At 46.8% G+C, this 25,286-nt stretch overlaps 1 protein-coding gene across 1 annotated transcript in view; it reads right to left on the bottom strand.

Annotated features, from left to right (window-relative positions):
• Nucleotides 1-3,546: 3,546 nt before the first annotated feature.
• LOC113626704 (O-acyltransferase like protein-like) overlaps nucleotides 3,547-25,286 on the bottom strand; it is a 33,822-nt gene continuing 12,082 nt past the window's right edge. The window contains 11 exon segments of the mRNA XM_027118395.1: nucleotides 3,547-4,243; nucleotides 4,552-4,613; nucleotides 4,616-4,693; nucleotides 9,032-9,155; nucleotides 9,835-9,886; nucleotides 11,645-11,815; nucleotides 12,839-12,889; nucleotides 12,891-12,950; nucleotides 17,365-17,444; nucleotides 18,872-19,037; nucleotides 24,804-24,905. Coding sequence (XP_026974196.1) covers nucleotides 4,118-4,243; nucleotides 4,552-4,613; nucleotides 4,616-4,693; nucleotides 9,032-9,155; nucleotides 9,835-9,886; nucleotides 11,645-11,815; nucleotides 12,839-12,889; nucleotides 12,891-12,950; nucleotides 17,365-17,444; nucleotides 18,872-19,037; nucleotides 24,804-24,905 — 1,072 coding nt within the window. The 3' untranslated portion in view covers nucleotides 3,547-4,117.

Genomic DNA, 25,286 nt, shown 5'->3' with positions numbered 1-25,286 from the left:
ATAACACTGTACTCTCACAAGATTAATAGAGGTGAGGACAGAAAGGACTGTCTCCTTGAAGCTCCACCCTCCTCCATACTCAGGGAAGACAATCTTTCCTAGAAATCTCCAGCACACTTCTCCTTACACCTCATTGTTCAGAGCTGAGTCACATGACCACACTTGGACCAACCATCGGCAAAGGCACACGGGAAGATGAAATTGTCTTATACTAAATATGAAACTTTCCCTCTGTCTGGGCACATTGATACTAGAACAACTTCAGAGTTTGTTTTGCAAGAGAGGAGGGGACACAAATGTGGGTAGGTTATCAAAAGTGGCTGCCTCTCAGCCTATATCAGCACAGCGTTGATTTAAATTCCACTTGGGGTCAAGGGACTAAAGTTATAAAGGCTTCTCACCCCTTCAAATGCCCTGGGGCTTCTCAACTTTGAGCTTCCCTGGAAGGGGTCTGGTTGGGTCATTTGGGGGGAAGATTCCTATAAAATTGAACATATCTGAAACCTCGTTGAGAGAGCCTGCCTATCTGTAAAAGAAGCCTCCTGAAAAAAAAACACCAAAAAACTCATCTAAAGGAAGAAAGAGTTGATTCCATCACTGTGTCAACTGACACTTCTTTAACACCAACTGTGTGCCAGTCATGGTGGTGAGGTAGAGACGTACTGGTGAACAGGACAAACGTAAAGAGGAAGTGATCGCCACACAGGTCGCCTCCATACCAGTGGCCATAGACTTAGGGCATCCAAGGGAGACAGACGTATATTAGAAAGAGGGAAATTGCAAGAGCAGTTTCTATAAAAACACGATGAGCGCCCAGCAGCCCTGCGTCAAAGCCTGAATGAGAAAGCACAGATGGCTCAAGTCGGGGCACGGGGATTTATCTGCTTGTGGCATTTGTGGAGACCGTTTGTGCTCAGAATGGACATGGTGGTCCTGAGCACCAAGGCAACTCAGCCCACATCCTGCACAGACAGGTCATGGGAGGAGGCGGCATGCTTTGGAAGGTGGCGTGGGGACATCAGCGGGTGTAGGAGGCTCTGGCCACCGCCAGCAGCTCTCAGCAGCAGCTCTGATAGCAGGGAGGGGAGGGGTGGTGCAGCTGAGGAGGGCCTGCTCATTAAAAAAGGAAATAGCAGAGCCCAGGTGTTCTCAAAACAAGCAAGATGTCCCTGGACTCTCCCGAAACCAGTCAGGAGGAATTTAAGGAGGGCTGAGTTCCTTTAGATCTGCTGGGGGGTGATCCTATACTGTTGATGTGACCTATTTTTATCCACAGGTAGGTATGTGGGGATGAAACACGGATTTCAGAATTTAGGAGGAATTAGAGGAGACACCCATCAATTGACACTATACTCCCTTCCTGCTGCCTCTATAAACTGGTTTGACTTTGTTATTATACACACTTCAAACATACAGAAAAATAAAGAAAATAGTGTAATGAGGTCCCATGTACCCATCACCAGCTTCAAAAACTATCACTAAATGGCCAATCTTGTTTCATCTATCCCACTTCTTCCCAATATTATTTTGAGATAAATACTACATTTTATATCATTTTGTCCATAAATATTTCAGTAGGCATCTAGCAGATAATCACTCTAAAAACACGTAACCACAATACCACTATCACATTAAAAGATTAATAAGTCCTTAATATCATTAAATACCCAGGCAGGGCTTAAATTTCCAGTGGTCCCATAAATGTCATACGCTTTTTTACAGTTTGTTATAGAATCCAAATAAGGTCCACACATTCTATAAATCTTAAACTTCTAGGGAATTCTGGGTTGAAACAAGAGCCAGAACAAAATTGGACTTCTTTATCCCTACTTTATGTTTTGTGAAATTGCAATCGTGGGGAGAGTATTGTTTTCTTATTAAAAAAACGTTCAAAGGCTTTGTTGGTAATTGTTGGAAAGCTGTTTCCAAGGGCCCCGGGTTTCCTGCCTCATAACTAGAAGCACTTGGCAATTGGACTGCCGAGCAATATTGGCAGGCGAGTCATTTCCCACTGGGGTCCATCGGGATCGCAGTGTTCCTTCTGTAAATGTCACCCACCCTCAACTTCTCCTCTGAGGCCTAATTAATTAAGTCAGAGGGTGCAGGTGCCGAATCGGCCACCAGGGGGCTCCCGAGGAACCCAATGAACTTCACAGTCGCCCCAAAAGCCAACTTGGTGCGCGTTTTATTACAGACTGAACACACCCGGGTGGGACTTGGCTTCTCACTCAGGTCAAATTCTGCCAGCAGAGCAGATCAGACCTCGGGGAGATGTGGCTCGTTTCCCAAGGCCGCCTGGAAAAGGACAAGATTAGCTGTCAACTGCCCTGTCAAAGGATGTGGGGTTTGCAGATCTCCTCACCCCAGTGGTCTTCCTTGCAAATCCACTTGAAGGCAAAGAGAGCCTATACAGGGCTTCCCTGGTGGCGCAGTGGTTGAGAGTCCGCCTGCCTTCGCAGGGGACGCGGGTTCGTGCCCCGGTTCGGGAAGATCCCACATGCCGCGGAGCAGCTGGGCCCATGAGCCATGGACGCTGGGCCTGCGCATCCGGAGCCTGTGCTCCGCAACGGGAGAGGCCACAGCAGTGAGAGGCCCGCGTACGGCAAAAAAAAAAAAAAATAAAAGAGAGAGAGAGAGAGAGCCTATACAGATGGGGAGCATTCTGTGCCAATAAGCTCCTGGTAACCCCATGGTTGTTAATAAATCCTTTGATTATTAAGTACACAAAAGGCGTTATTATAAGTGATGTTAGACATATGTAAGTAGGGATGGTCAACATGAAATTACACACACACACACACACACACACCCCAAAAAAGAAGAAATTACACACACAGGAAGGAGCACAAGCCTGAAAACTGGGACATCCATGGTCTCCACTTGGCCTTACAAGTCTCTCCCATCTCTCTACCTCTTTGCTGGAAACCGAGGGGATAGAAGCCACTTACTAGGGTCTCTTCCTTCTCTGTTAGAGGTTGTGTTGAGGGACTGTGTTCATTTGCTAGGGCTCCTGTAACAGAGCACCACAAACTGGCTGGTTCAAAACAACAGAAATGTATCACCTCATTGTCCTGGAGGCTGGAAGCCCTAAATTAAGGTGTCACCAGGGCCATGCTCTCTCTGAGGGTTCTAGGGGAGAATCCTTCCTTGCCTCTTCCAGCTTCTGTGTCTGCTGGCAATCCTTGGTATTCTTTGGCTTGCCAATGGCCATCTTCTCTCTGTGTCTTCACATCATCTTCCCTCTGTACACGTCTGTCTCTGTGCCCAGATTTCCCCTTTTAATAAGGACACCAGTCATACTAGATTAGGGCCATTCACTCCCCAACCTCCATGATCTCATTTTAACTTGACTACCTTATTTCCAAATAAGGTCACTTTCTAAGGTACCAGGGGTTTAGGACTTCATGTCTTTTTCAGGGGACACAATTCAACTCATAACATAGACCATCTCGGGAATTCCCCAGCAGTCCAGTAGTTAGGACTCGACGCTTTCACTGCCATGGCCTGAGTTCAATCCCTGGTCAGGGAACTAAGCCGTGCAGCGCGGCCAAAAAACAAAACAAAACAAAAGCAAAAACAAACAAAAAAACAAAAATAGACCACCTTGTAAAATGAACAAGGTTTGAAACACCTATAATGACAAACCCATGAACTGTGCACACTAGTGGGTCATACCATCCAGGATAAAGTTATGAGGTATCATAATAACACAAAAACAATTATAATGTACAAAACGACATACTGTGATTTTACCAAGAAAAGTGAGCATTAAAACCTGAAGTACATTAAATTCACTACATTTGATGTTCTCCTATGATCACGGATATAGAAAATACATGCAGTATGAGACCCCCAAAATACAGATTTTTTTGCTAAAAAGTTACATTGGAGGGCAATTATTGTGCTACTAAACAGATTAACGCAGAGCTCTTTTATATAGTAAACACTCGGAACTGTTTTATATATTAAAGAACTTGTATACCTTAAACATTCACAAAAATCAGATTCACACTCCTTTTTGGGAACACAAGCCTTCGTTACATAAACAAGACCACACTTGCCTTTACTCATCAGCACCCACAAAGGGCCATCCACTCTTTCGGGTTTTACAGGAAGCTCACGGCCCTGCAGGCACTGATCCCAGCAGGCACCACTTCAGTTCCTGACATGGTTTCTCAATGAACAGCGTCAGGGCCAGCCCAGTGATGAAGGTCGGCAAACAGTGTCCAGAGAAAAGACAGAACTAGAGAGAAAGAGGGGCAGAGTGGACACAGTCTTACTACAAGATTCCTATTGCATTTGGAATAAGTGTACCATCCTGGCTATATGAAACAGATCTGTAAGACAAACAGCCCTAAACTTTAAAGATAAAGAGAAGAAAAGAAAGCTATTATCCTGTGCTGAAGCCCTCCCTTCAATAAAACAAAGAACAATAGGCTTTTGACAAACAAACAAACAGAAAATAAGGTTCTAATGAAGCCAATAGTTTGCATTGTTCCGGGGAGAGCAAATTGTGTTGCTACAACGAGCTGAGAGCTGGGGCTGCCTCACCATGTTGATGTCGGTGTAGTGAATAAGCATCTCCTGAAGCCCATTGTAGAGGATGATGAAGATGGGTGCGCCAAGTAGCAAGCGTAGCTCGTGCTGGCCAGGAAGCTCCAGCTATCCCAGGAAAGCAGCCGGTGCACCAGACCTGGAGGGAATAGGCACCCATTCATGGAGCTTCGAGGCCCTCCCTGGGTCTGGGAAGATGCTGTGTCATCACTGCTCCCTCTGGGTTCTGCCCCTAAGGCTGTGAACTTTCTACTAAGAAGGTCTTTTTCATTATAATTTTTAAGAGCACGTACTGAAACAAACAAAAACAAAAAAAACTCAACTTCCCATTGCAGCAATATGAAAGTAATAATAAGGGACACTAACATTGAGTTTACGGCCAGTTTAATCCTTAGTGGGTTTCAACCTCTGAGCACAAAACATTCCACATATAAAACAAGATGCAAAGTCCCTTTGCTAACCTGGGTTCTGATTCAAGGCGCACAACACGAGCTGCTGGGCCTTGGGACGAGGCTGTTAACATTGTCTGGCCTCAGACCCTTCGCCTTCTGTAACCTGGTATATCTTCTACAACTGGGTGTCCCATATGAGACCTACAAGCTACTCATGGCTATTTAAGTTAAATGAATGAAAATTTAAAACAATGAGAAATCCCTCTCTGAATAAGACCAATGGCTCTCTGCAGTGGGTTGGATAGTGGTCTCCCCAAAGCTTTGTCCACCTGGAACCTCAGAACTGGAAATAAGGGTTTTGCAGATGTAACTAAGGTAAGTAATGGGTGGTGAGATCATCCTAGATTAGGGTGGGCCCTAAATCCAAAGTGTCCTTGTGACAGACAGAAAAGGAGACACAGACACAGAGGAGAGACACAGGGAGATGGCCATGTGAAGATGGAGACAGAGATTGGAGTGATGCGCCCACAAGTCAAGGCATGCTGAGGACACAGGAGAGGATGGAAGAGATTCCCCCTCAGAGCTTCCAGAAGGACCTTGCCAACACCTTGATTTTGAATTTCTAGCCTCCAGAACTGTGAGAGAATCAACTTCTGTTGTTTCAAGCCACAAAAAAAAAAAAAAAAAGAAAGAAAGAAAAGAAAACATCCAGAGTAATCTTTTAAAATCATAAACCAGATCACGTCACATGGCATTTAGAATAAAATCCAGCTTCTTCCCCATGGCCTTGAAGGCCCTGCATGACCTGACCACTACCTTCTTCTCTGTCCTCATTCCCATCTCTCTCCTGCCTTGACCTTTGATCCCTATCTCACTGGTCTTCTTGCTGTTCGTCTCACCCACTAAACATATTCCAGACTGAAGATCGCTGCCTTAGCATCCCCTCTGCCTGGAGTGCTTTTGTACCACATATCTGCAAATGAACCCCTAATCCAGTTACCCTCCCACCCCTGATTTTTTTTTTTTCTTTTAATTTTTGGCCTCACTGCACGGCTTGCAGGATCTTAGTTTCCTGACCAGGGATCGAACCCACATCCTCAGCAGTGTAAGCACAGAGTCCTAACCACTGGACCACCAGGGAAGTCCCAGCACTGAGAAGTTTTAATCGAAGGAGTGACATGGTCAGAAGGTGACTCTTGCAACTCAACAAGACCAGCATGGTCTGCCTTGGCCATGACTGAAGATGATGGAAAAGATGATCTGAACCATCAAAATCCCTTCTTGTCCTGACAGTCTCAACTGAATACATCTTCTTCCTCAAATGTGACCACATGACCCAGCAATTCCACTACTGGGTATATATCCAAAAAAAACCCAAAACACTAATTTGGAAAGATACATGCACCCCAGTATTCATAGCAGCATTATTTACAATTGCCAAGATATGGAAGCAACCTAAGTGCCCATCAACAGATGAATGGATAAAGAAGGTGTGGTGTATACATAAAATGGAATACTACTCAGCCATAAAAAAGAATCAAATCTTGCCATTTGTGATAACATGATGGATTTGGAGGGTATTATGCTGAGTGAAATAATTCAGACAGAGAAAGACAAATACCGTATGATATGATCTATATGTGGAATCTAAAAAGCACAATAAACTAGTTAATATAACAAAAAAGAAGCAGACTCAGATATACAGAACAAACTAGTGGTTACCTGTGGGGAGAAGGAAGGGGGGAGAGGCAAGATAGGGGTAGAGGATCAAGAGGTACAAACTATTACATATCAAATAAGCTACAAGGATATATTGTACAACACAGGGAATGTAGCCAATATTTTATAATAACTATAAATGGAGTATAATCTTTAAAAATTGTGAATCACTGTATTGTACAACTGTACCTTATATAACGTTGTACATCAACTATACTTCAATAAAATAAATAAATAAAATTGTGAAGAAGAAAAGCATGTTCTTTTATAAGTATACTTTTCTAAAGGTCATCAGGTGGACACATTTTTTAAAAATTTATCTAACCCAGCACATCCTACATTGACCTACTAATCAGTCTTGGTATCTTACAGATAGTGTTGGAGATACAAACCTAGAACATCAGTCACACCTATAAATGTGGCTGGCTAATAACAATACACCTTTGAATGATAAATTGCTCAAGAATGAGCCAGAGGGCTTATTCATCATTTGGATTAAAAGAGGTATGTATCATACACACTCAGGCTAATGACTGATAGTATTTACTAGCTCCACTGTACTGGTAAAACTGCAAATTTGTTTCATGTTCTAACTTAACCTAAGTCACTCCTCTCTAATCCTGATGGACATTAACCAGTTTGACCCAGCAGGACTGTCACATTAGACAGGAATACTGTGCTGTTTGTCACCACATCAGAGGTGGCCTGTACCAGGCCAGGGGGAGCAGTTGTTTATGTTCTGAGGCTCTGTCAACAGCTCAGGGTCACTGTCACCAAGTGGAGGTCATGTGATCCAAACAGACACCCATAAATGCAAATACGTCAGTCAAGGAGAACGCAACCCAATTCCTCTTTAACATCATTTCTCCATAGAAGGGAAAGCTTTTTAAATTGAAGTTAGGACTTCCCTGGTGGCGCAGTGGTTGGGAATCCACCTGCCAATGAAGGGGACACGGGTTCGAGCCCTGGCCCGGGAAGATCCCACATGCCACGGAGCAACAAAGCCCATGCACCACAACTACTGAGGCTGCGCTCTAGAGCCCATGAGCCACAACTACTGAGCCCACGTGCTGCAACTACTGAAGCCCGCGGACCTAGAGCCCGTGCTCCGCAACAAGAGAAGCCACCACAATGAGAAGCCCGTGCACCACAAAAAAGAGTAGCCCCTGCTCAGTGCAACTAGAGAAAGCCTGCGTGCAGCAACGGAGACCCAACACAGCCAAAAATAAATAAATAAATAAAAATATTTTTAAAAGAAATTGAAGTTAAAGAACAACTCCCTCATCATTATATACTCATAAAACTCAAGAACAATTTGAACAATCAAACATCTTGGGGGTGGGCGTGGCTAGCGTAGAGAAATGAAGAGCAGGGGCTGTGGGCGGTGCCCGCAGGCCTGGGCTCACTTTCTAGCTGAGTGACCTTCACACGCTGCTTCATCTCCAGGCACCATTTTCCTCACTGAGAAACAGAGCTAATTATAGCTCTACCTGTAGCGGCGTGGCCAGTATTGCCGGAGACCACAGGAGTGAAGTTCTCCACGGGGCCTGGCATAAGCTTGTGCTCAGTAAGCAGGACTTTATGTTCACTTCATCAGGTTTCTCCAGCCACCTTTGCTGAGGTTAACGGGTTTGGGTTCACAGGCCAAAGTTTAAACTCACCCTGATTATCTCCCAGGGGTATAAAGTTGTGTTGCCTCCACCTGGCTCTGATTCCGTGATTTCAGGCCTTCTGGGCAGTGCAGGGCCAGAACCTTTGCTGGGTGAATCCCGCCAGCCTTTCTCTATCATTTGCTGACACCTCAAGCACCTCATGCCAAATAGAGAGGAATGGGGGAAAAGGTCAAGTGACTTGAATAGACATTTCTAATCTGGAGATGATCCCTTTCTTTCCATTTAAGCTCTTTTTCTGCCTGACTCTGAAAGCCAGGCTCAACAGAAACAGTGTCCCCAGTCATCAAAGGGCTGAAGGGGATGTTGCCAACTCTTCAGTCTCTACGCTCAGATGAGGAGACCAAAGCCCAGGCTGGGTGTGGTCAGTACTCTTGTCCCAGCACTGGTAATTTTTTTTCTCACGACATTACCCCCTACCTGTTCTTTTCCAATTTCTAAACTAGCTTCATTGGAGAGGCTGCAAATTTTTCTTTCAGAACCTGCATTTGTATATAAACCAGTGTAAACATCTAAACCAGAATATGTGAGTGGGTTTCCCCAAGTATATAAACAGATGGATGTTTTTTTGAGTCACTATCAGTCATTCAGTAGCAAATAAAAGTCTCTCTGGGTACATATGTTTTCACACCGTCGCCTTTAACAGGCCAGTGTGTGAGCCCGGAGCAAGCCCCGTGCTGCGTCACTGCATCCTACTTCCGTAGCCCTCCTGACGCGCGAACAATACCCAGCCCACGGGGGCCGGTGGAGGGCCTGGTGACGGCAGCAGCAACTGAAGAGGCGGCGGACGCGTCACCCACCGTGTATGCCAGGGCAGCCACTAGGGACAGGGTCGACAGACAGCAAATCCACCGCAGCAGAGCCTGCGCCTACAGGGAAAGGAAAGCCACTGTTCACAGCCCGTTTGGGCCATTGTGTATTTAATTCTTTTTACGCTCACTTTTTGTGTGTTATTAGTGACTTTAGGGGTCTATTTGTAAACCTCAGTCAGTGACCAAATCTGACCGAATAGAAAGTTCAGATTAGCGGTTACTGGGGTGAGGGTCGGGATGGGGTAGGGGACAGTGGGGGGGTGTGGCCACGAAGAGGCAGCACAAGGGTGACCTTTTTGGTGGCAGAGGAGTTCTGTACCTTGATTGTGGTGGTGATGGTTACACAAATCTACAGACGTGCTAAAATTGCACAGAACTATACACACGCACAGACGAGTGCACGTGAAACTGGTGGATCTAAGGTCTATGGATTGTGTCAATGTCAATGTCAATGTCTTGGTTGTGATCCTGTGCCACAGTGACCTTAATACATTCCTGGTGGGGAAACGCAGGTCAAAAAGGTACACAAGATCTCCTCTAGTATTTTTGCGACTTATGGTGACTCTTGAGTCATTTTTGGATGAAAGTTAAAAGAAAAAGGTAATGCTCTAACCCACTCCCACCACTCCTAACCTCCCCTTCTGTTCCTTAGCCAAATACAGCTCCGTGATTGCTTCTGCCCCCTACCACAAATGTGAGCGGCCCCGGCACACAGCCTGTACCTGGGCTGCACCTGTCCCTAGGGACATAAAATGGCGGAAGGAATGGGAGAATGGAGATGTTTCCAGCTCACAGAATAGCCCCGTGAGTTAAATCCTGTTACTGGGCTCAGTTCAAGATCTTAGATGTCACCTTACTTGACCTTTTTAGGCCCAGACCTATCTTCCAAGGGTCTCTCTTGCTTCTTTGTTCCAGTTCTCAAGGTGCTATGATGACATCTACATCAACCTGAACTAGCATCTTATCACTCTACCATCTTGTCTCTAAAGAGAAACTCTCCCCTCCTTGGGTCTCAGGTTCCAGCCCTAGGCCCCGGCTACAGGGCACAAAGTTACTTCCTCAAGGGCTCTCCACATGTCTCCTCTTAGCCTAGGGTCCCTTCACTCTTACTCAGAATGCACACTGACTTTTTCCTACCACGTGGAACATGCCTCAGCTGCCTCCAGCTGGGACTCTGTGTTCTTATTTTCTGGCTTCTACAGTTGGTACTTGGCCTACTCATCCCATCGAAGTCATTCCTCCAGCTCTGCTTGACTTGGGTTCTAGCTCCATGCTCCCTGGTCCTGACCTGGTCCTCTGAGTGGTTCCCAAATGCCCCATCATCATCTTAGGTTTTCCCCTCTGCTCACACCCAGTTTCTCCCTGGGCACCATGAACCTGGACTACGCGAAAGCACCTCTTGAATGGTCCTTTGTTTTAGTCTACAACTGAATTGTGCATTTTCAGGGGAATATAATAACTCCAACCTATAGGAAAATACACATGTAGCACCCGTGTATCCATTCCTTCCAATAAAGCCCTAGCTCCTGTTCCTGCTATGAGCAACACGAGATTTTCCAAGGACCAGTGCCTCATCTCTAGAACGTTTAGGTGAGGTACCCACAAGACCTAGGCAAACCAAGGTAGGGCCTAGCAGTGGGGATTTGGGGTCAGCATTGTCCCCTAATAATGCAAGGGAATTCTTGGCCTTTCTTCCATTGAGAAGCAAATTATCTGTCATTCATTTATTGAGTGATTTCAGAACCAGGTGCTAGAAATTCAGAGGTAAATAAGACATGTTCTGCCCTCAAGGTCTTATGGATCAACAAAAGTCATATGAAAAGGTTTTGCACAGTTCAAGGCCAAGGTAGTATTTTAAATGGATTGCCCTGTGGGTGGATTTGAGATCAAGAAGACAAGAGGCAATAAAACTAGTGAAGAAATCCAAGTAAGAGATGAGACGAGCTTCAACAAGGTCATTTGGAAAGGCTACGAGAGGATGGCAGGAGAAACAACCGGTGGGGCTTGGTGGGTAATCGCATGGGGAGGAGTGGGCAACGAGGAGGAGGCATCCCACCCGTCAGAGCCTTGGTACAGAGCCAGAGAAACCACTGATACGGGGAAACACACCCAGTAGGATGGCAATGGCAAACCCCTCTTCTGGAACTTCATGGTTAGGTGGGTTGGATTTTTTTTTTTTTTTTTTTTTTTTTTTGCGGTACGCGGGCCTCTCACTGTTGTGGCCTCTCCCGTTGCGGAGCACAGGCTCCGGACGCGCAGGCTCAGCGGCCATAGCTCACGGGCCCAGCCGCTCCGCGGCATGTGGGATCTTCCCAGACCGGAGCACGAACCCGCGTCCCCTGCATCAGCAGGCGGACTCTCAACCACTGCACCACCAGGGAAGCCCAATTTTAAATAGTTGTTTCTGGTGGCTGGTATGCTGGGATAGCTCTAAAAATGTGGTTCCCAGAGGTGAACCTCTTCTGAAAGGAGTGAACCTCTTCATGGAAGCACTTACAGAATTCGGTTGCTTGGGTCACACCCCCGGAGATTCTGACTCCACTGGTCCAGGATGGTGCTTGCTGGAAGCATCAGTGGGATTTCAAATCTCCCCAGGTGACTCTCATTTGCGTCTGGAGTTGAGAACCGCTGGGCTACACAGGGGCCAGCCTCCTTCTCGGTCACCTGGCTATGCCCACAGAGGCTGATGTCATGACGAGAAGGGCATGATGCTTCCCTGGTCAAAAGGCCTGGGGTGTAGTCAGTCACTCATTCATTCATCTATTCCATTCACAATGCATTTTGAGCACTTTTGCGCCAGACACGGTTCTGGGCTATTTTACATCAGGAGGTCAGTGAAGGTTGCTCTGAGAAGGTGATGTATGCACAGACACCTGTAGGAAGTGAAGGAGCTAGCGCTGCCAAGATCTAGGTTCTAAAGGAAAGTATTCTCCTGTGAGGGAATGGCAAGTGCAAAGGCCCTGAGGAGGGAGCATGTTGGGTGTGTGGAAGGAAGGAGGCCAGCGTGGCTGGGCCTGAGTCAGCAAGCAGGGAAGTGATAGATGAGGTCAGACAGGGATTCTGCCTTGAGACCAATGGAAGAATTTGAGCAGATGACTGACAGGATCCGATTTGCATTTTCATCTCCTTGACTGCAGCCTTGAGAATAGATTAGCAGGAAATCTTATCAGTTTCTCCTGTAGAAGACTCAGGGTGGTTATAAGGAAGAAGTGTTATATACACCCCCATTGGAAAGGCAAAATAGCATAGTGGATAAGGTCCCAGGTTCAGCTCACAACCGTATCACTTACTAGGCGTGTGACCTTGAAGAGGTAACCCCAGCTTCCTTAAATTTCAGTCTATCTATTCCATAATAGAGATTCCAAGCGGCAGTTCGCCGCTGGAGGAGAAACGCAGTACGGCCACTTGGGGCCGCTCCTTTCCTCCGAGAAGTATTTCAATGGGCAACAGTGAGTTCCCTGTGTTTTCAGAGCAGACCCCCAGCACAAGTTGAAAGGTTCAGAAGTTTGGAAACAAACACGCAATCAACTTTCCCATCAAGGCCGAACAGTTCCCACCCAGGAGTTTTTCCAGGAGCCGACGTGCACAGTGCAAAGAGCCTGGCATCCATACAGCAGCCCTGCCTGGGAGGTCCTGGACAGTCCGAGGGCAGGCGAGGGACAGAGCAGGGTGGGCTGGGAACCGCGGTTACCTTGCTTCTGACGGAGCTGCTACCGGAAGGTTATAAGCCAGTGTGAGCAGCAGAGGCGGTGAAAGATGCCAAGAACAGCGTGGCCCCGAGGAGGACAAGGGTGTGTTGATTTCTGCAAAGAAGAAAGGACGTTCACTTTCCTTCACCGCAAAATGTGTGGACACGAAAGACTTGCAACCTTGGCAATCAGAGGCGCTTCCTGCCAGCCTGCCTTTGAGAGAGGCTGCCATGGGCGCAGCTGTGGCCGAGTGGGGCCGGAGCTGGGTTGGAGTTAGAGAGCCTCAGTTAGCCTTTAGTCTTGACCATTTACTAGCTGCCGGGCCCCGGGCAGGGCCTTGAACTTGAATTTCTTCATCTTCACCCTGAAACTTACTGTGCAGCTCAAAAGGAGACCATGCTTGGGAATCTCCCTTGCCACCCATGAAGCACTGTATGGACAGACGTGGTGGTTGATTCAGGAGACAGGCACAGGTGGGACACAGGGACCCTCCACCCACCCGAACAGAGAATCTGACAGATATCAGGGTGCAGGTACTTCATGTGGAGGTAGGAATAAGGGATGGGGTTGGAATAGGGAAGCAGGAAGGCCAATGCAAAGATGCAGTATCATGGTGGCCAATGCCAGAATGTTCTGTGGAGCCAACTCAAAACTGTCCTGGGGGATGAAAGAAAGAAGCATTTTCCTACTGTCTTCTATACCCCCTTGGGTCAAAGGTAGCCCCACAAAAATTAACTCCTCCACAGTCTGGGACTCTGCACGTGTAAGGCTGAGAGGGTTCCTGAAGGAGTCCCAGCTGTAGTATGTGGGCAGTTCTGGGGCAGGAAATGAGATTTCGGGACACAGGTTCAGAGTAAGGCACTGTTTGGTTGTATCTACTTGGAATTGTGAGGGTTGGGACCAGGAGGCTCTGCAGTGCTATGGAAGAATTGTCAAACATGAGTGCCAAACCAACCAGCACAATCCTGCCTTTAGCAGTCCTATTCCAGTGCTCGAAGTTGCCATGGTTCTTCACAAGGAAGGGATGAGATACCATTTGCTTAACACCACAGTGATACAGGGAGCAAATTATTTTTATCTAGAGTGGCAATTCTAGTTTAGTGTTAATGCTTGGAATGGAAGAGGAATCCTAGCTCAGTGGTGCAGTGATTGACTAGTAATGTCTGCCATGAGTGTGGGCAGGGAAGGTATGGTACCAATGCTGTATGTTTACCGTGCCTTTTGCCAGACCCTCCAGTTCAGTCCTCCTTGAATTACTAGAATTCTGTAAGAGTGTGTTATCTGAAGGAACAAAAGCCCTACCTTTTATACCTCTTTCCATTTAGAGGCTAAATGTAGTAGCATAGTCACAAGTTTGGGTAATGGTGGTTTTTAGCTGAGGAATTGAAATCTACCTTCTATGACAGCCTCTCGGAAAGATGCTGACATTGGGGCCAGGATGCCTCAGTCATAAGGACACTCAAGTAGGTTCCCACCGGGTCTAGAGTGGGGAGGTACTAAGAACTCACTGTCCTCTGTGGGTGGTAAACCATTCAGTCAGGCCATCCAGTAAAAACCCACATCCGCCCAAGGAAATATTTGTTTAACTCCCTGAAGGACTGGAGCCCAAACCATGGTACCTCTTCTCAGGAGTCAGACAGGTCTCCACTACCTACCACTGCTACAAAGACTCTAATAAAAGCTTCCTAATACAGACTATTATGGGCTGGAATGTGTCCCCCCTGCCCCGCACCCACCCGACCACATTCTAAACCCCGGGACCTCAGAGTGTGACTCTATTTGGAGATGGGGTCTTTAAGAGATAATTAAGGTGAAATGAGGTCATTGGAGTGGACCCTAATCCAATATGACTGGTGTCCTTATAAGAAGAGGAGATTCGGACACAGATACCCCAGAGGGAAGACCGTGTGATGACCCAGGGAGAAGACAGCCATCTACAAGCCAAGGAGAGAGGCCTCAGAAGAAACCAACCCTTTCTCCACTAAACACCTGACCAGCAGTCAGGGCATCCTGCTGCCAGTGCACCTCGGAGGGAGCCAGGAGAGGCTTACCCTTTCTCCTTGGCTGGGGCTTCAGGGCTGGCCGAGCCACACACCTGCCCACCTGTACCTGCAGGCACCCGCCATGTCTCCAGAGCCCTTCCAGCAGCCACAGCCCATCACAGAGGGCACGTGCTAGCTCCCATATGTACAATCTCGCTTTCTCCTCTGGCCCTGATGTGAAGTGTATCGTCTCCATCTCACAGACATGAACAATGAAGATGAGAGTCCAGCGACTTACACTGGGTCCCCCAGCTGGTAATTTATCAGTCATGATTTGAACCACATCTTCTGACTCAAGCTCACTATACCAGCAAACTACCTCTGTACCTAGTGGAAGCATGGAACAATGTTTTATAAGTGGTCAGCCAAAAACTCTTCTACATTTGAAGTTAGGAAGCTTCACGTGCTTCAGATATGCATGTAAATAGACAGATCTGCCTTTTTAAAAAGTATTCAATTCTTAGGATACATTAAAATTTGGAAGGACTTCCCTGGCAGTCCAGTGGTTAAGACTCCACACTCCCAGTGCAGGGGGCATGGGTTTGATCCCTGGTTGGGGAACTAAGATCCCGCATGCCGTGCAGCACCACCAAAAAAAAAACAAAACCAAAAAAACTGGATGCATTTTCCTTGCCCAGGATACTTGAGTCCTTGCATGTGGCTGGAGTGGGCAACATCATGGGTCAGCCTGTGATTTAAATGTCTCCTTGCAAAGGGCATTACCAGGTAATCGTGAAACAGAGCTGGTCAACACATATTTGGAATTCAGCTCCACTGCTAGTAATCAAAGACTTACAAATTAGATGTGAAAAATGAATTTTTCTTACATATCTTAAAATAACAAGGTTTTCATTTGGGGTTTTTTTAAATTATTAATAGTCCATATTGGTGATGGTGTAATTAGATGGCCAGAGGACTGAATATTGATACAGCCTTTAAGGAAAGCAATTTGTCATCATACTTCAAAAGCCCAAAAGACTCATGCCCTTTGACCCAGTAATTCTTCTTAAGGATATGCATTCTAGAAATATCAGCGTTGGAGACAAATGGTTACCACAAAAATGTTTATGAGACTGTTATTTACAAAATTGGAAATAATCTAAGTATTTAACACTAGGGGAAGATATAGGTAAACCATAGTTCATGCATGAAATGGAATGTTATACAGACATTAAAAGTATGTTAACTTAAAAAATAAAATAATATGGGAAAATGCTTATATTGTAAAACTATTAGAAGAAAGATCTAAAGTATTTATGCAGAATCCTTTCGTGTATAAAAAACTGTGCAAAATAAAAGATCAGAAGAATAAACATCAAAATATGGATAGCAAAATCACCTCTCCTTAAGTGAGGAAACAGGTCTAAGGTGATTGTTTTTTCCCTTTTTTATCCTAATATTTTCCAATGTTTCTTAAATTGAACATGTATTTTAACAAAAAGAATAATAAATCTTTTAAAATATGGCATGCGCAGTCCACAAACTATAATTCTCTCGTGAATTACTGAGGCCTTAAGAGTTTTTCTAAAACTAACAAAAATTAAGATGATAAACATCCAACGTGGGGAAGCAGGTACACTGATGCATTGCTTGGGACACTATAAATTACTCCACCTTTCTGAAGAGTAATCTCACAATATGTAACAAGCACCGCAAAATTGTTCCTACCCTTTGACCTAGTAATTCCACTTGGAAATAACCCCCCGAGGAAATAAGTACAGAAGAGGAAAAAGTAGCATATGTTCAAAGACATTCGTTGAAGTGCCATTCATAATCATAAAAAATTGGAAACAGGGACTTCCCTGGTGGCGCAGTGGTTAAGAATCCGCCTGCCAATGCAGGGCACACGGGTTCGAGCCCTGGTCCAGGAAGATCCCACATGCCGCGGAGCAACTAAGCCCATGCGCCACAACTACTGAGCCTGCGCTCTAGAGCCCGCAAGCCACAACTACTGAAGCCCGCGCACCTAGAGCCCATACTCCACAACAAGAGAAGCCACTGCAGTGGGAGCCCGTGCACCGCAAGGAAGAGTAGCCCCCACTCCCCGCAACTAGAGAAAGTCCGCGTGCAGCAACGAAGACCTGACGCAGCCAAAAATAAATAAATAAATATATAATAATTTTTTAAAAAATTGGAAACAATCTAGGTGCCCACCATAAAAAATGGTATATAAATCCTGAAACTAACAAGTAAGCAGGTCATGTCCAGATGCGGAAATGTTTCTAAGAACAGTGAAATGGAAAAAACTGAGACCGGATATGACAGACACACTGATTATAACTCTGCAAAAATACAGACTGATTGTGTAGGACAAAGATTAGAGGAGAACTCAGAAGAAGTAAACAGTGGCGGGTTTGGTGTCCTCGCTCTTCTGGAAAGTTCGTTTCCTAAATCGTAAAAGCTGCTTTGCCCAGAACTGGAGACTCTCTGAACAGTTTTATGTAAGAGGCCACACAGGGAGAAACACGTGCTCCAATTAGACTCACTTTCCGTGGATGAAGACGATCACCGGGGTCACGAGATGGAACTGAAAGTCATTGGCAAGATACCACGTCCAGCCGTTGCACTGGAAAGAAACCAGCAAAGCTCACTTCTCTCCTTCATGTACCAGCTCTGCTCCGCATCGGTTCACCTTCCGGGACCAGGAGGAGGAACTCAGCAGGCGGGTGGGCGAAATTTCCATGGGAATAGAAAGGACTTTGAGTTACAGACATTTCACATACCTCATCTCAGCTAATCGCTATAACAATCCCGGGGGAGTAGATATTATTACCATTTTACAAACTGGAAATTCAGACAACTTTTCTCTCTTGTTGAAAACAACAATAATAGCTAATCTCCCAGGACAGTGGTGGGAACTAAATTCCATCACGTTTCACGGATGTAAGGATCAATTATCCTTACGGTGCGCTGGAGTCAGAGGGTCGATGTTGTTCTCTCTTCCTTGCCTTCCTGCCCTCCCGCAACTCCAGGTGGAGAGAATGTGTTCATTTAGAACGGAGGCCTGGCTGCAGGCGAGCTTTTGTGGGAAACCCCAGAGGTCCCACGCATGACTGACAGGAGATCGGGGGCCAAAGCCACCAGGCGGTTACCTGTATTTCTAACTCAATGTGAGGCAATTCCTGCGGGCAGTTCTCTCCAGGGCTTCAGAGATAAAAGGCGCCTTGGCCTCCCCTCCCACGCCCTCGGCCCCAGGGATACCAGACTTATCCAAGACAAGTGACAGCTTTCCTTGTCCCACGTATGGCCCAAGCCAGTCTGACTCTGGGAAAACAGCCCAGCCTCTCCTCCTGGACCCCGTCACAGACGTGGGTCCACAGGAAGGCAGTTAGACAGTGATGTACACCCTGTCGAAGCTGCTGGGCACTTGTGAACTAGAGGCAGCCGTCTGGTTGGCCAGCGGTCATGCAGCCGCTCTGTAGCGATGCTCCTTTCAGCTGTGCTTTCAAGGTGAAAGCAGTGACATGGTTTAATTACAGCTATTTCACTTCCAGTTGCTCCAGACTCATTAGGAGGCAACTAGGGCTTTAAGGAAGCCATGACCAACATATACAGACGTTGTTGCTCTGTCAGATCCTGCTGGGCATGGGATAGAATTCATTCTGGGGAGGGGGTGGTGCCGCGTTCCGTCTCATTACTGGTTCTCTGGGCGGAGATGAAGAAAGTGTCCTTCCCCCTGGGGCGACACGGACCACGACGGAGGAGCGGGCGGCTGTGTCCGGGGCAGGCACCGAGATGGCTGTCCCCCCAGACCCACTCCCCTGCCCCCGCTCCGCTTTCACAGCAAGTGCCCCGTCAGGGATGGTGCCGTAACTCCCACCCCATCACCAGAGGCTAGTCTTCCCACCCACAGCATCACTATTACTCCAGAGAATATGCCAGAAGAAAGCGGATCAGACTCAGGTTGGCTCTGGGAAAGTTCACCAAATTATGTGAAGGGAGACACTGGATTGCACCTCTCTGCCGTTTCACGGCCAATGACTTAAAACTCACCGCATCCTGGACCGACAGGAAGTTATCTAGCAACAGCAAATTCGGCCACCACGCTTGCTGGCCGTTCTCCAGGTGGAACTCGGGCACTTCCCAGACGGGTCTCCAGGGCACAAGGGAGAACAATCTAACCGAAAAGCACGCTGAATACAGGTGAAGAGGCTGCAACCTGGCAGGAAAAAGCTGGGCGAGAGGGTGGCTCTCCACAGAGGTTCCATTCGGTCCCCCGGGTGGGCACATAGCGGTGACAGATAAGATGTTCGAAAACAGATTGTACTGCGTGGGTGACCACCTCCCCACACACCCCCCAAACCTGCATACATTTGTGGGTTCAAAAGCTTTTCTTGAGCAACTGTCATGTGCTGGCGCAGGTGCTACTTATGCAAAACTACTGTTATTCACGGAGCAAGTCGTACGTGTCAGCCACTGTGCTAGGAGCTTCCTAAACCTCAAAATACTCCTGTCAGGTAACTATGACCTCGATTCTACTAATGAGGAAATTATAGCTCAGAGAAGTTTGAGTCACTTGCCCCAGATGGTCCAACCACATAGCAGTACTGAGATCTGACATTGTGGCGTGCTCCTTCCACGAGGTCTCCCTAGATGAAAATCACTTTCCAGTCTCCCTCTTCTCCTCCCTCCCTTCCTCACTTTATTTCTTCCTTCCTCCCTCATACACTACCTGCTTCCAAGCAGGATTTGCAGCAGCTACAATGATGATGAATAAGGCACTAGATGTCTAGACCGGAGCTGTTCAATAGAATATAATTGGAGACAGGTCGGCCACTTGGTTAACATTTTCTAGTGGCCACATTTTAAAAAGTCAAAAGTACAATTCACTTTAATAACATACTTTTTTAGCCAATATATTCAAAATATTATCATTTCAACAGATAACCGATATAAAAAAATATTGAGCTATTTTACATTATTTTTCTTTTACTGAGTCTTTGTTTAGCCGCACCATGAGGCTTGCGGGATCTCAGTTCCCAGGCCAGGGACTGAACCCAGACCACGGCAGTGAGAGTGCAGAGTCCTAACCACTAGACCACCAGGGAACTCCCTTACCAAGTCTTTAAAAGCCGATGTGTATTACACACTTGTAGTACATCTCACTGGTCCACCCGTGTCTGGTGGCCCCTATTGGACACCGTGGGAGGCATGTGCAATTCTGGCGTGGATTCTGGGTGGGCCTCCATCAGAGCCCTCTTTTTTTAAAGAACATATGTAAGACTGCAGGTCTGTGCAACAAGGATAGAGCACGTGGCCCAGCAGCACCTCTGAACATCTCGGAAGGGGCGTCAGGGCCTGGGGTGGGGTATGACAGACAGGGAGGGCAGGGCAGGGCTGCTGGAGGAGCAACCCCCCGCAGAGATAGGGGTCAGCACCCTGCCTCTGGTCTGCACCCAGACCCGGACCTGTGGGACTCTTCTCCTCCCCACAGTGATGACATCCTTCACAGAGAGCGCCAGGTGGGCGGGGGAGTGGTGGGTATTGGGGAACAGAGCTGAAATTGCTGATCCGATTCAGAGAGAAAGGACGCCAGCTATGCCAAGATGCAACTTCCCAGATCAGCTCAGGCGACAGCCGCAGAGTCCTCACTGGGTCCTGGGTCCTGCCAGATGAGGCATCTGACCACGCTGCTTTGCAGCTGCTCCCACAGGCCTCAGGCTCTCACCTCCCGGCCTCCCTTCCCACCATGTGTCCCCTCCATCTCCCAGGGAGAGGAAGTCAGCCCCCTGCTCCCCTCTGAACCAGAGTTCAGGTCAGATGTCCTCAGGAGAGGGCAGGGTAGAGGCCAGTGTCCAGCCCCAGGCAGCCTCCGAGCTGGGGCCAGTGGGGGTGGGTGGAGGTTGCTGGGTGGACTGTGCCTGGGGAGGTACAGGGGAAGGAACGTGAAACATGAACGTGAAACATGATTTCTAGTTTTGTCTAAGTTTTTCACACTGAGAAAATCATATAATTTCTCCCTTTGCTCTTCTGTGGAAAAGGGGGCCGATGGTTCCCTAAATTCTTCTAAGAAGGAGGATGGTTCCTGCCTCCTAAGATTTTCTGAGAATCAAAGGAGATCGATAAGAAAACTGAAATGTGGGAAGCGTCATATAAATGTACATGCGCTTCATTTTTGTCCGACCTTGAAGTTTTAAAGTCAAAGTGGGTTTTCAAAGACTAAAAAGTGTGACACCAGCTAGTGTCACGGGGGTGTGAGAAGCAGGCCTTCTCATACCTGGCTGGTGGGAAAGTCCATTGGAAGATATCCATCAGAACGTTAGATGCACAAAATCATGGATTCCACTTGTAGGAATTTACCCTGCAGACGTGCCCAGACAACTGCGCAAAAATGTATAGACTTTGCATCATCGTCTAAGATTGCAAAAAACTTGGAAATTACCTTCATGCCCATTCATGGGGACCGGTTAAATACGTGGTGGATGGGCCACCCACATGGCGTCATCCCAGGCAACCTTAAAATCAGTGAGGTGAGCCCTTTCATGCAAATATGCCAGCACTAAATCATTAAATAAAAAAAGCTATGCGCAAACTAATGCTGCATTCAGTGTAATCCTATTCATGGGGACAGGGGACGGGGTGGGGAAAGTACGTGTAAACAATACGTGGAAAATCCCTGCAAGAATGAATTCATAAGAAACTGTTAACACAGGTGTCCTGTGGGAGGTAAGACTGGAAGGGGTGCCTTTATTTTTAGTACATGACCTCTGTTTTAGTTAGACATTATTATCAACAATTTTTTTAATCTACTAAACTAATTTTTAACATGTGGCTCCTAGTTGGAATAATCACACAGCTGTAAGGGCCTGGAGCCTCTACTCTCCTCGTTCCCGTGAGATAACATCTGTAAGGGCTTACGCCTAGAAACTGGGTTTTCGCCTTTTCTATAACTTGCAGTAGCCCGCACTTGGGCCCCCCTCTTCTGCCCTCTCCCCAGTCTATTCTCTGCCCTACAGACCTGGGCCATCTGCTCCCCTCCCCTCCCCTCCCCTCCACCTCTCTGCCCTCATTCCTTCTGTTCTCCAAGACACTTGCTCCACTCTGGCACCTCTGGGCTCTTTGAGATTCTGCAAACACATCAACCACGGCTCCCACCTCAGGACATTTGCTCTTGGTTCCCTTCCAGGGATCCTTCTTTGCTCATGGAAATTTTCTTGCTTAGAACATTCCTTTAATTCCTGCAGGGTCCTCGATAAATGTCACCTTCCTTGACTAGCTTTCAGGAGTAAGACCCTCTGTCTTTCTTCCTTCTCCAAATTATCACTTTGTGGCTCTTATCATCACCGACCTATTATGAATGGATTTGCATATTGCAACGTAGTGTTGCATATTTGTTTGTTTATCTATTGTCTATCTCTAGTCACTAGACTGTAACCCCCATGCCAGAGGCACTTGCACGGCTTCTCAACTGCTGAATCCTCAGAGCCTAGAACGGTGCCTGGTACATAGTGGACCCTCAATAAATACAGAAAGAGCGAGTGAGCAAATGATCTTACTTCCACTCTTGTTGGAGTTAAAAAGGCAAGTAATAAATCATAATTGAGTAAGAACAGTGAGTCTTGCCATCATGAATGAGAACATCAGAATAGCTAGGAGCAGGGCTGCTTGTTCACTGGGTTTACCTTAAAGAGGGTGTTTTAAGGTTGGGGATGCTTCCCTTACTTTTCTTTTGTGTGTGTGTTCATTTTGTTTTATTTTTGGTGTGTTTGTTTGTTTTTTTAGCCACACCACTCGGCTCGTGGGATCTTAGCTTCCCAACCAGGGATTGAACCCGGGCCCTCGGCAGTGACAAAGTTTTGTCCCGGGTTGGACTCACTCCCTTCCTGGCTCCCATCTGGCACTCTTCCAGCGCTCCCCATCTCAAGAATTCATTACCATCCTCCATGTCGTTTGAGCTGGAAAATCTGAGTGTCCTTGATCGGCCCCTCTCCATTCCCACTGCCCATCGCCAGTGCACATCCTGCAACAAGTTACTCACTGGGATCCTCGCCGCCATCTTTGCTCCATGAGGCCTCACCACCTCACCACCCCCCCCCCGCCCTGTGCTCCCTCTGCCCCCCACGACTGCTTTATCTGCCTAGTAAAACACATTTTGCTCTTCAATCCGCAGCTCCAGGAGTTTTCTTCTGAAGCAAGAGTCCCAGGCAGAACCCACCAGGCCATTGGATCCCACACCCCAACCCCTAACAACCCATCTTGGCATTTATCACTAAGAACCCTTGACCTGCATGCCAGTCCCTCTCCTCCAGAAGATCACAGGGCAGGACAGGCTACTCAACCCAGTGCCACGTGCCCAAAAGATATTGAAAGAGTAAGCATTCCGTCAAGCATTCAGAACGAGGACTAGATTTAATAGAGCTTGGGGCACGTGGGATCTCCTGCCGCGGCACGCAGGCTCTTTGTTGTGGCACGCGGGTTCTCTCAAGTAGTGGCGTGCAGGTTTTTAAAATTTTTTCTCTCTATAGTTGTGGCGTGCGGGCTCCAGAGCGCGTGGGCTCTGTAGTTTGTGGCACTCAGGCTCTCTCATTGAGCCGTGCGGGCTCAGTAGTCATGGCGTGCGGGCTTAGTTGCCCCTCAGCATGTGGGATCTTAGTTCCCCGACCAGGGATCGAACCCGTGTCCCCTGCATTGGAAGGCAGATTCTTTACCACCAGACCACCAGGGAAGTCCCTATTTTCATTTTTGAGATGAGAAAACTCAAGCACAGAAAGGTTGAGACACTTACTCAAGGTCACACAGCTGGTAAATGATTGAGCCAGAATGCAAGTCCAGGCAGACCAGAGTCAGACCCTACCTAGTCCATCTGACGAACCCAGAAGATTGTTTCAAATCTTCCCTTCCTGTTTTGTGACAGTGCAGTGTAACAAGAGAGCCATGGCCCCTAAGTAATGAGATCTGGGCTCAGCAACAAACCATGATTTAGAAAGTATATAAATGAAGGGTTTGGGTTACATGAGTTGAAGTTCCCTTTTCTCCTCAAACTTCTGCTGTCTCATTACATCACTGCCACTCTGCTATCCCATTGGTTCCATATTCTGTCCCAATATTGTATTCCTTTCTGCTCCGACCAACCACACATTAGTTCTGCTTGACAGTGGAATGACCATCGTCCCAAGCTTCAAACAGCCCCTCTCCCAGTTGTATCTTATTCTATTTTTATCATTACCATTAGTCTCTTATTTACAGGATCCAATTGCTATTAATTTATATGAGCCATACAAATTCTGTCGAACATAGATTCCATGAGAATCTGACTGTATGTTTATTGAAACCTGCTGTCCATCAGCTGAGGAATAAGGGTGTTTTTGCTGGTTTAATATAGTTCAAGTTCTATTAGGACAAATACCATGAATAAGGCTTCCGTGGTTGCACAGTGGTTAAGAATCTGCCTGCCAATGCAGGGAACACCAGAGCCCTGGTCTGAGAAGATCCCACATGCCACGGAGCAACTAAGCCCGTGCACCACAACTACTGAGCCTGTACTCTAGAGCCCACGAGCCACAACTACTGAGCCCGCGAGCCACAACTACTGAAGCCTGCGTGCCTAGAGCCTGTGCTCCGCAGCAAGAGAATCCACCACAATGAGAAGCCCGCGCACCGCAACGAAGAGTAGTCCCCACTCGCCGCAAATGGAGAAAAGCCCACGTGCAGCAATGAAGACCCAATGCAGTCAAAAATAAATAAATAAAATAAATAAATTTAAAATAAACTAAAATAAAATCTAAAAAAAAAAAAGTACCATGAATACTGGTATCTACCACTGGCAAAAGCCATTATACCAGCAAGAGCAACCGTATTTAAGGAAGAAAATTATTTTTCTCAGTTTATTTTTCTTGGAAAATTCTTTCAAAAGAGGGTTAAAGACTAAAAATTAATAAATGATTACATAGCAACAATGAATTAAGAAGTTATATAAATAACCTACTTTGTAAGGCAACTGAGAAAGTATCTGAGTATGATTTTAGGGGTTATTCCTTTGTCTGAATTCCAATGCATCTTTAAAAAGGACCTTGCACTTAACCAGCCACTGAAAGAAAGAGAAGAATAGATCACAGGAATGATTTATCAGTGATACAGTTCATGGGTTAATTTGGTTGTCTCTCTCAGGACACAGTAAGTTACGCTGCAGTAATAAAACATCTTCAAGTCTTAAAACCATTATGTTTTTTTTCTTGTTCATGGTACACGTCCATGGCCAGTCACCTTGGGCTCAGCAACTTCCTCACTATGGGAGGCAGGCTGATGGAGCGGCCACTAACTGCTAGTTCAGCAGTGACCATGGCAGAGGACATAGGACAAGAGCGTTCTGGAGGGCCTCAAGTTAATAAGTAAATGTTCTAGCCCAGACGTGACATGCTTAAAGTTGTTAGCATAATAGTAAGACCAGGTACTACTCATGCGTCAAACC

The sequence above is a fragment of the Aethalodelphis obliquidens genome, unplaced genomic scaffold (genome assembly GCF_003676395.1).
Source record: "Aethalodelphis obliquidens isolate GAN/ISIS:26980383/991018 unplaced genomic scaffold, ASM367639v1 scaffold19, whole genome shotgun sequence".
NCBI lineage: Eukaryota > Metazoa > Chordata > Mammalia > Artiodactyla > Delphinidae > Aethalodelphis > Aethalodelphis obliquidens.
Note: the sequence above shows the minus strand (reverse complement) of the source record. Positions and strands in the feature narration are given on the sequence as shown.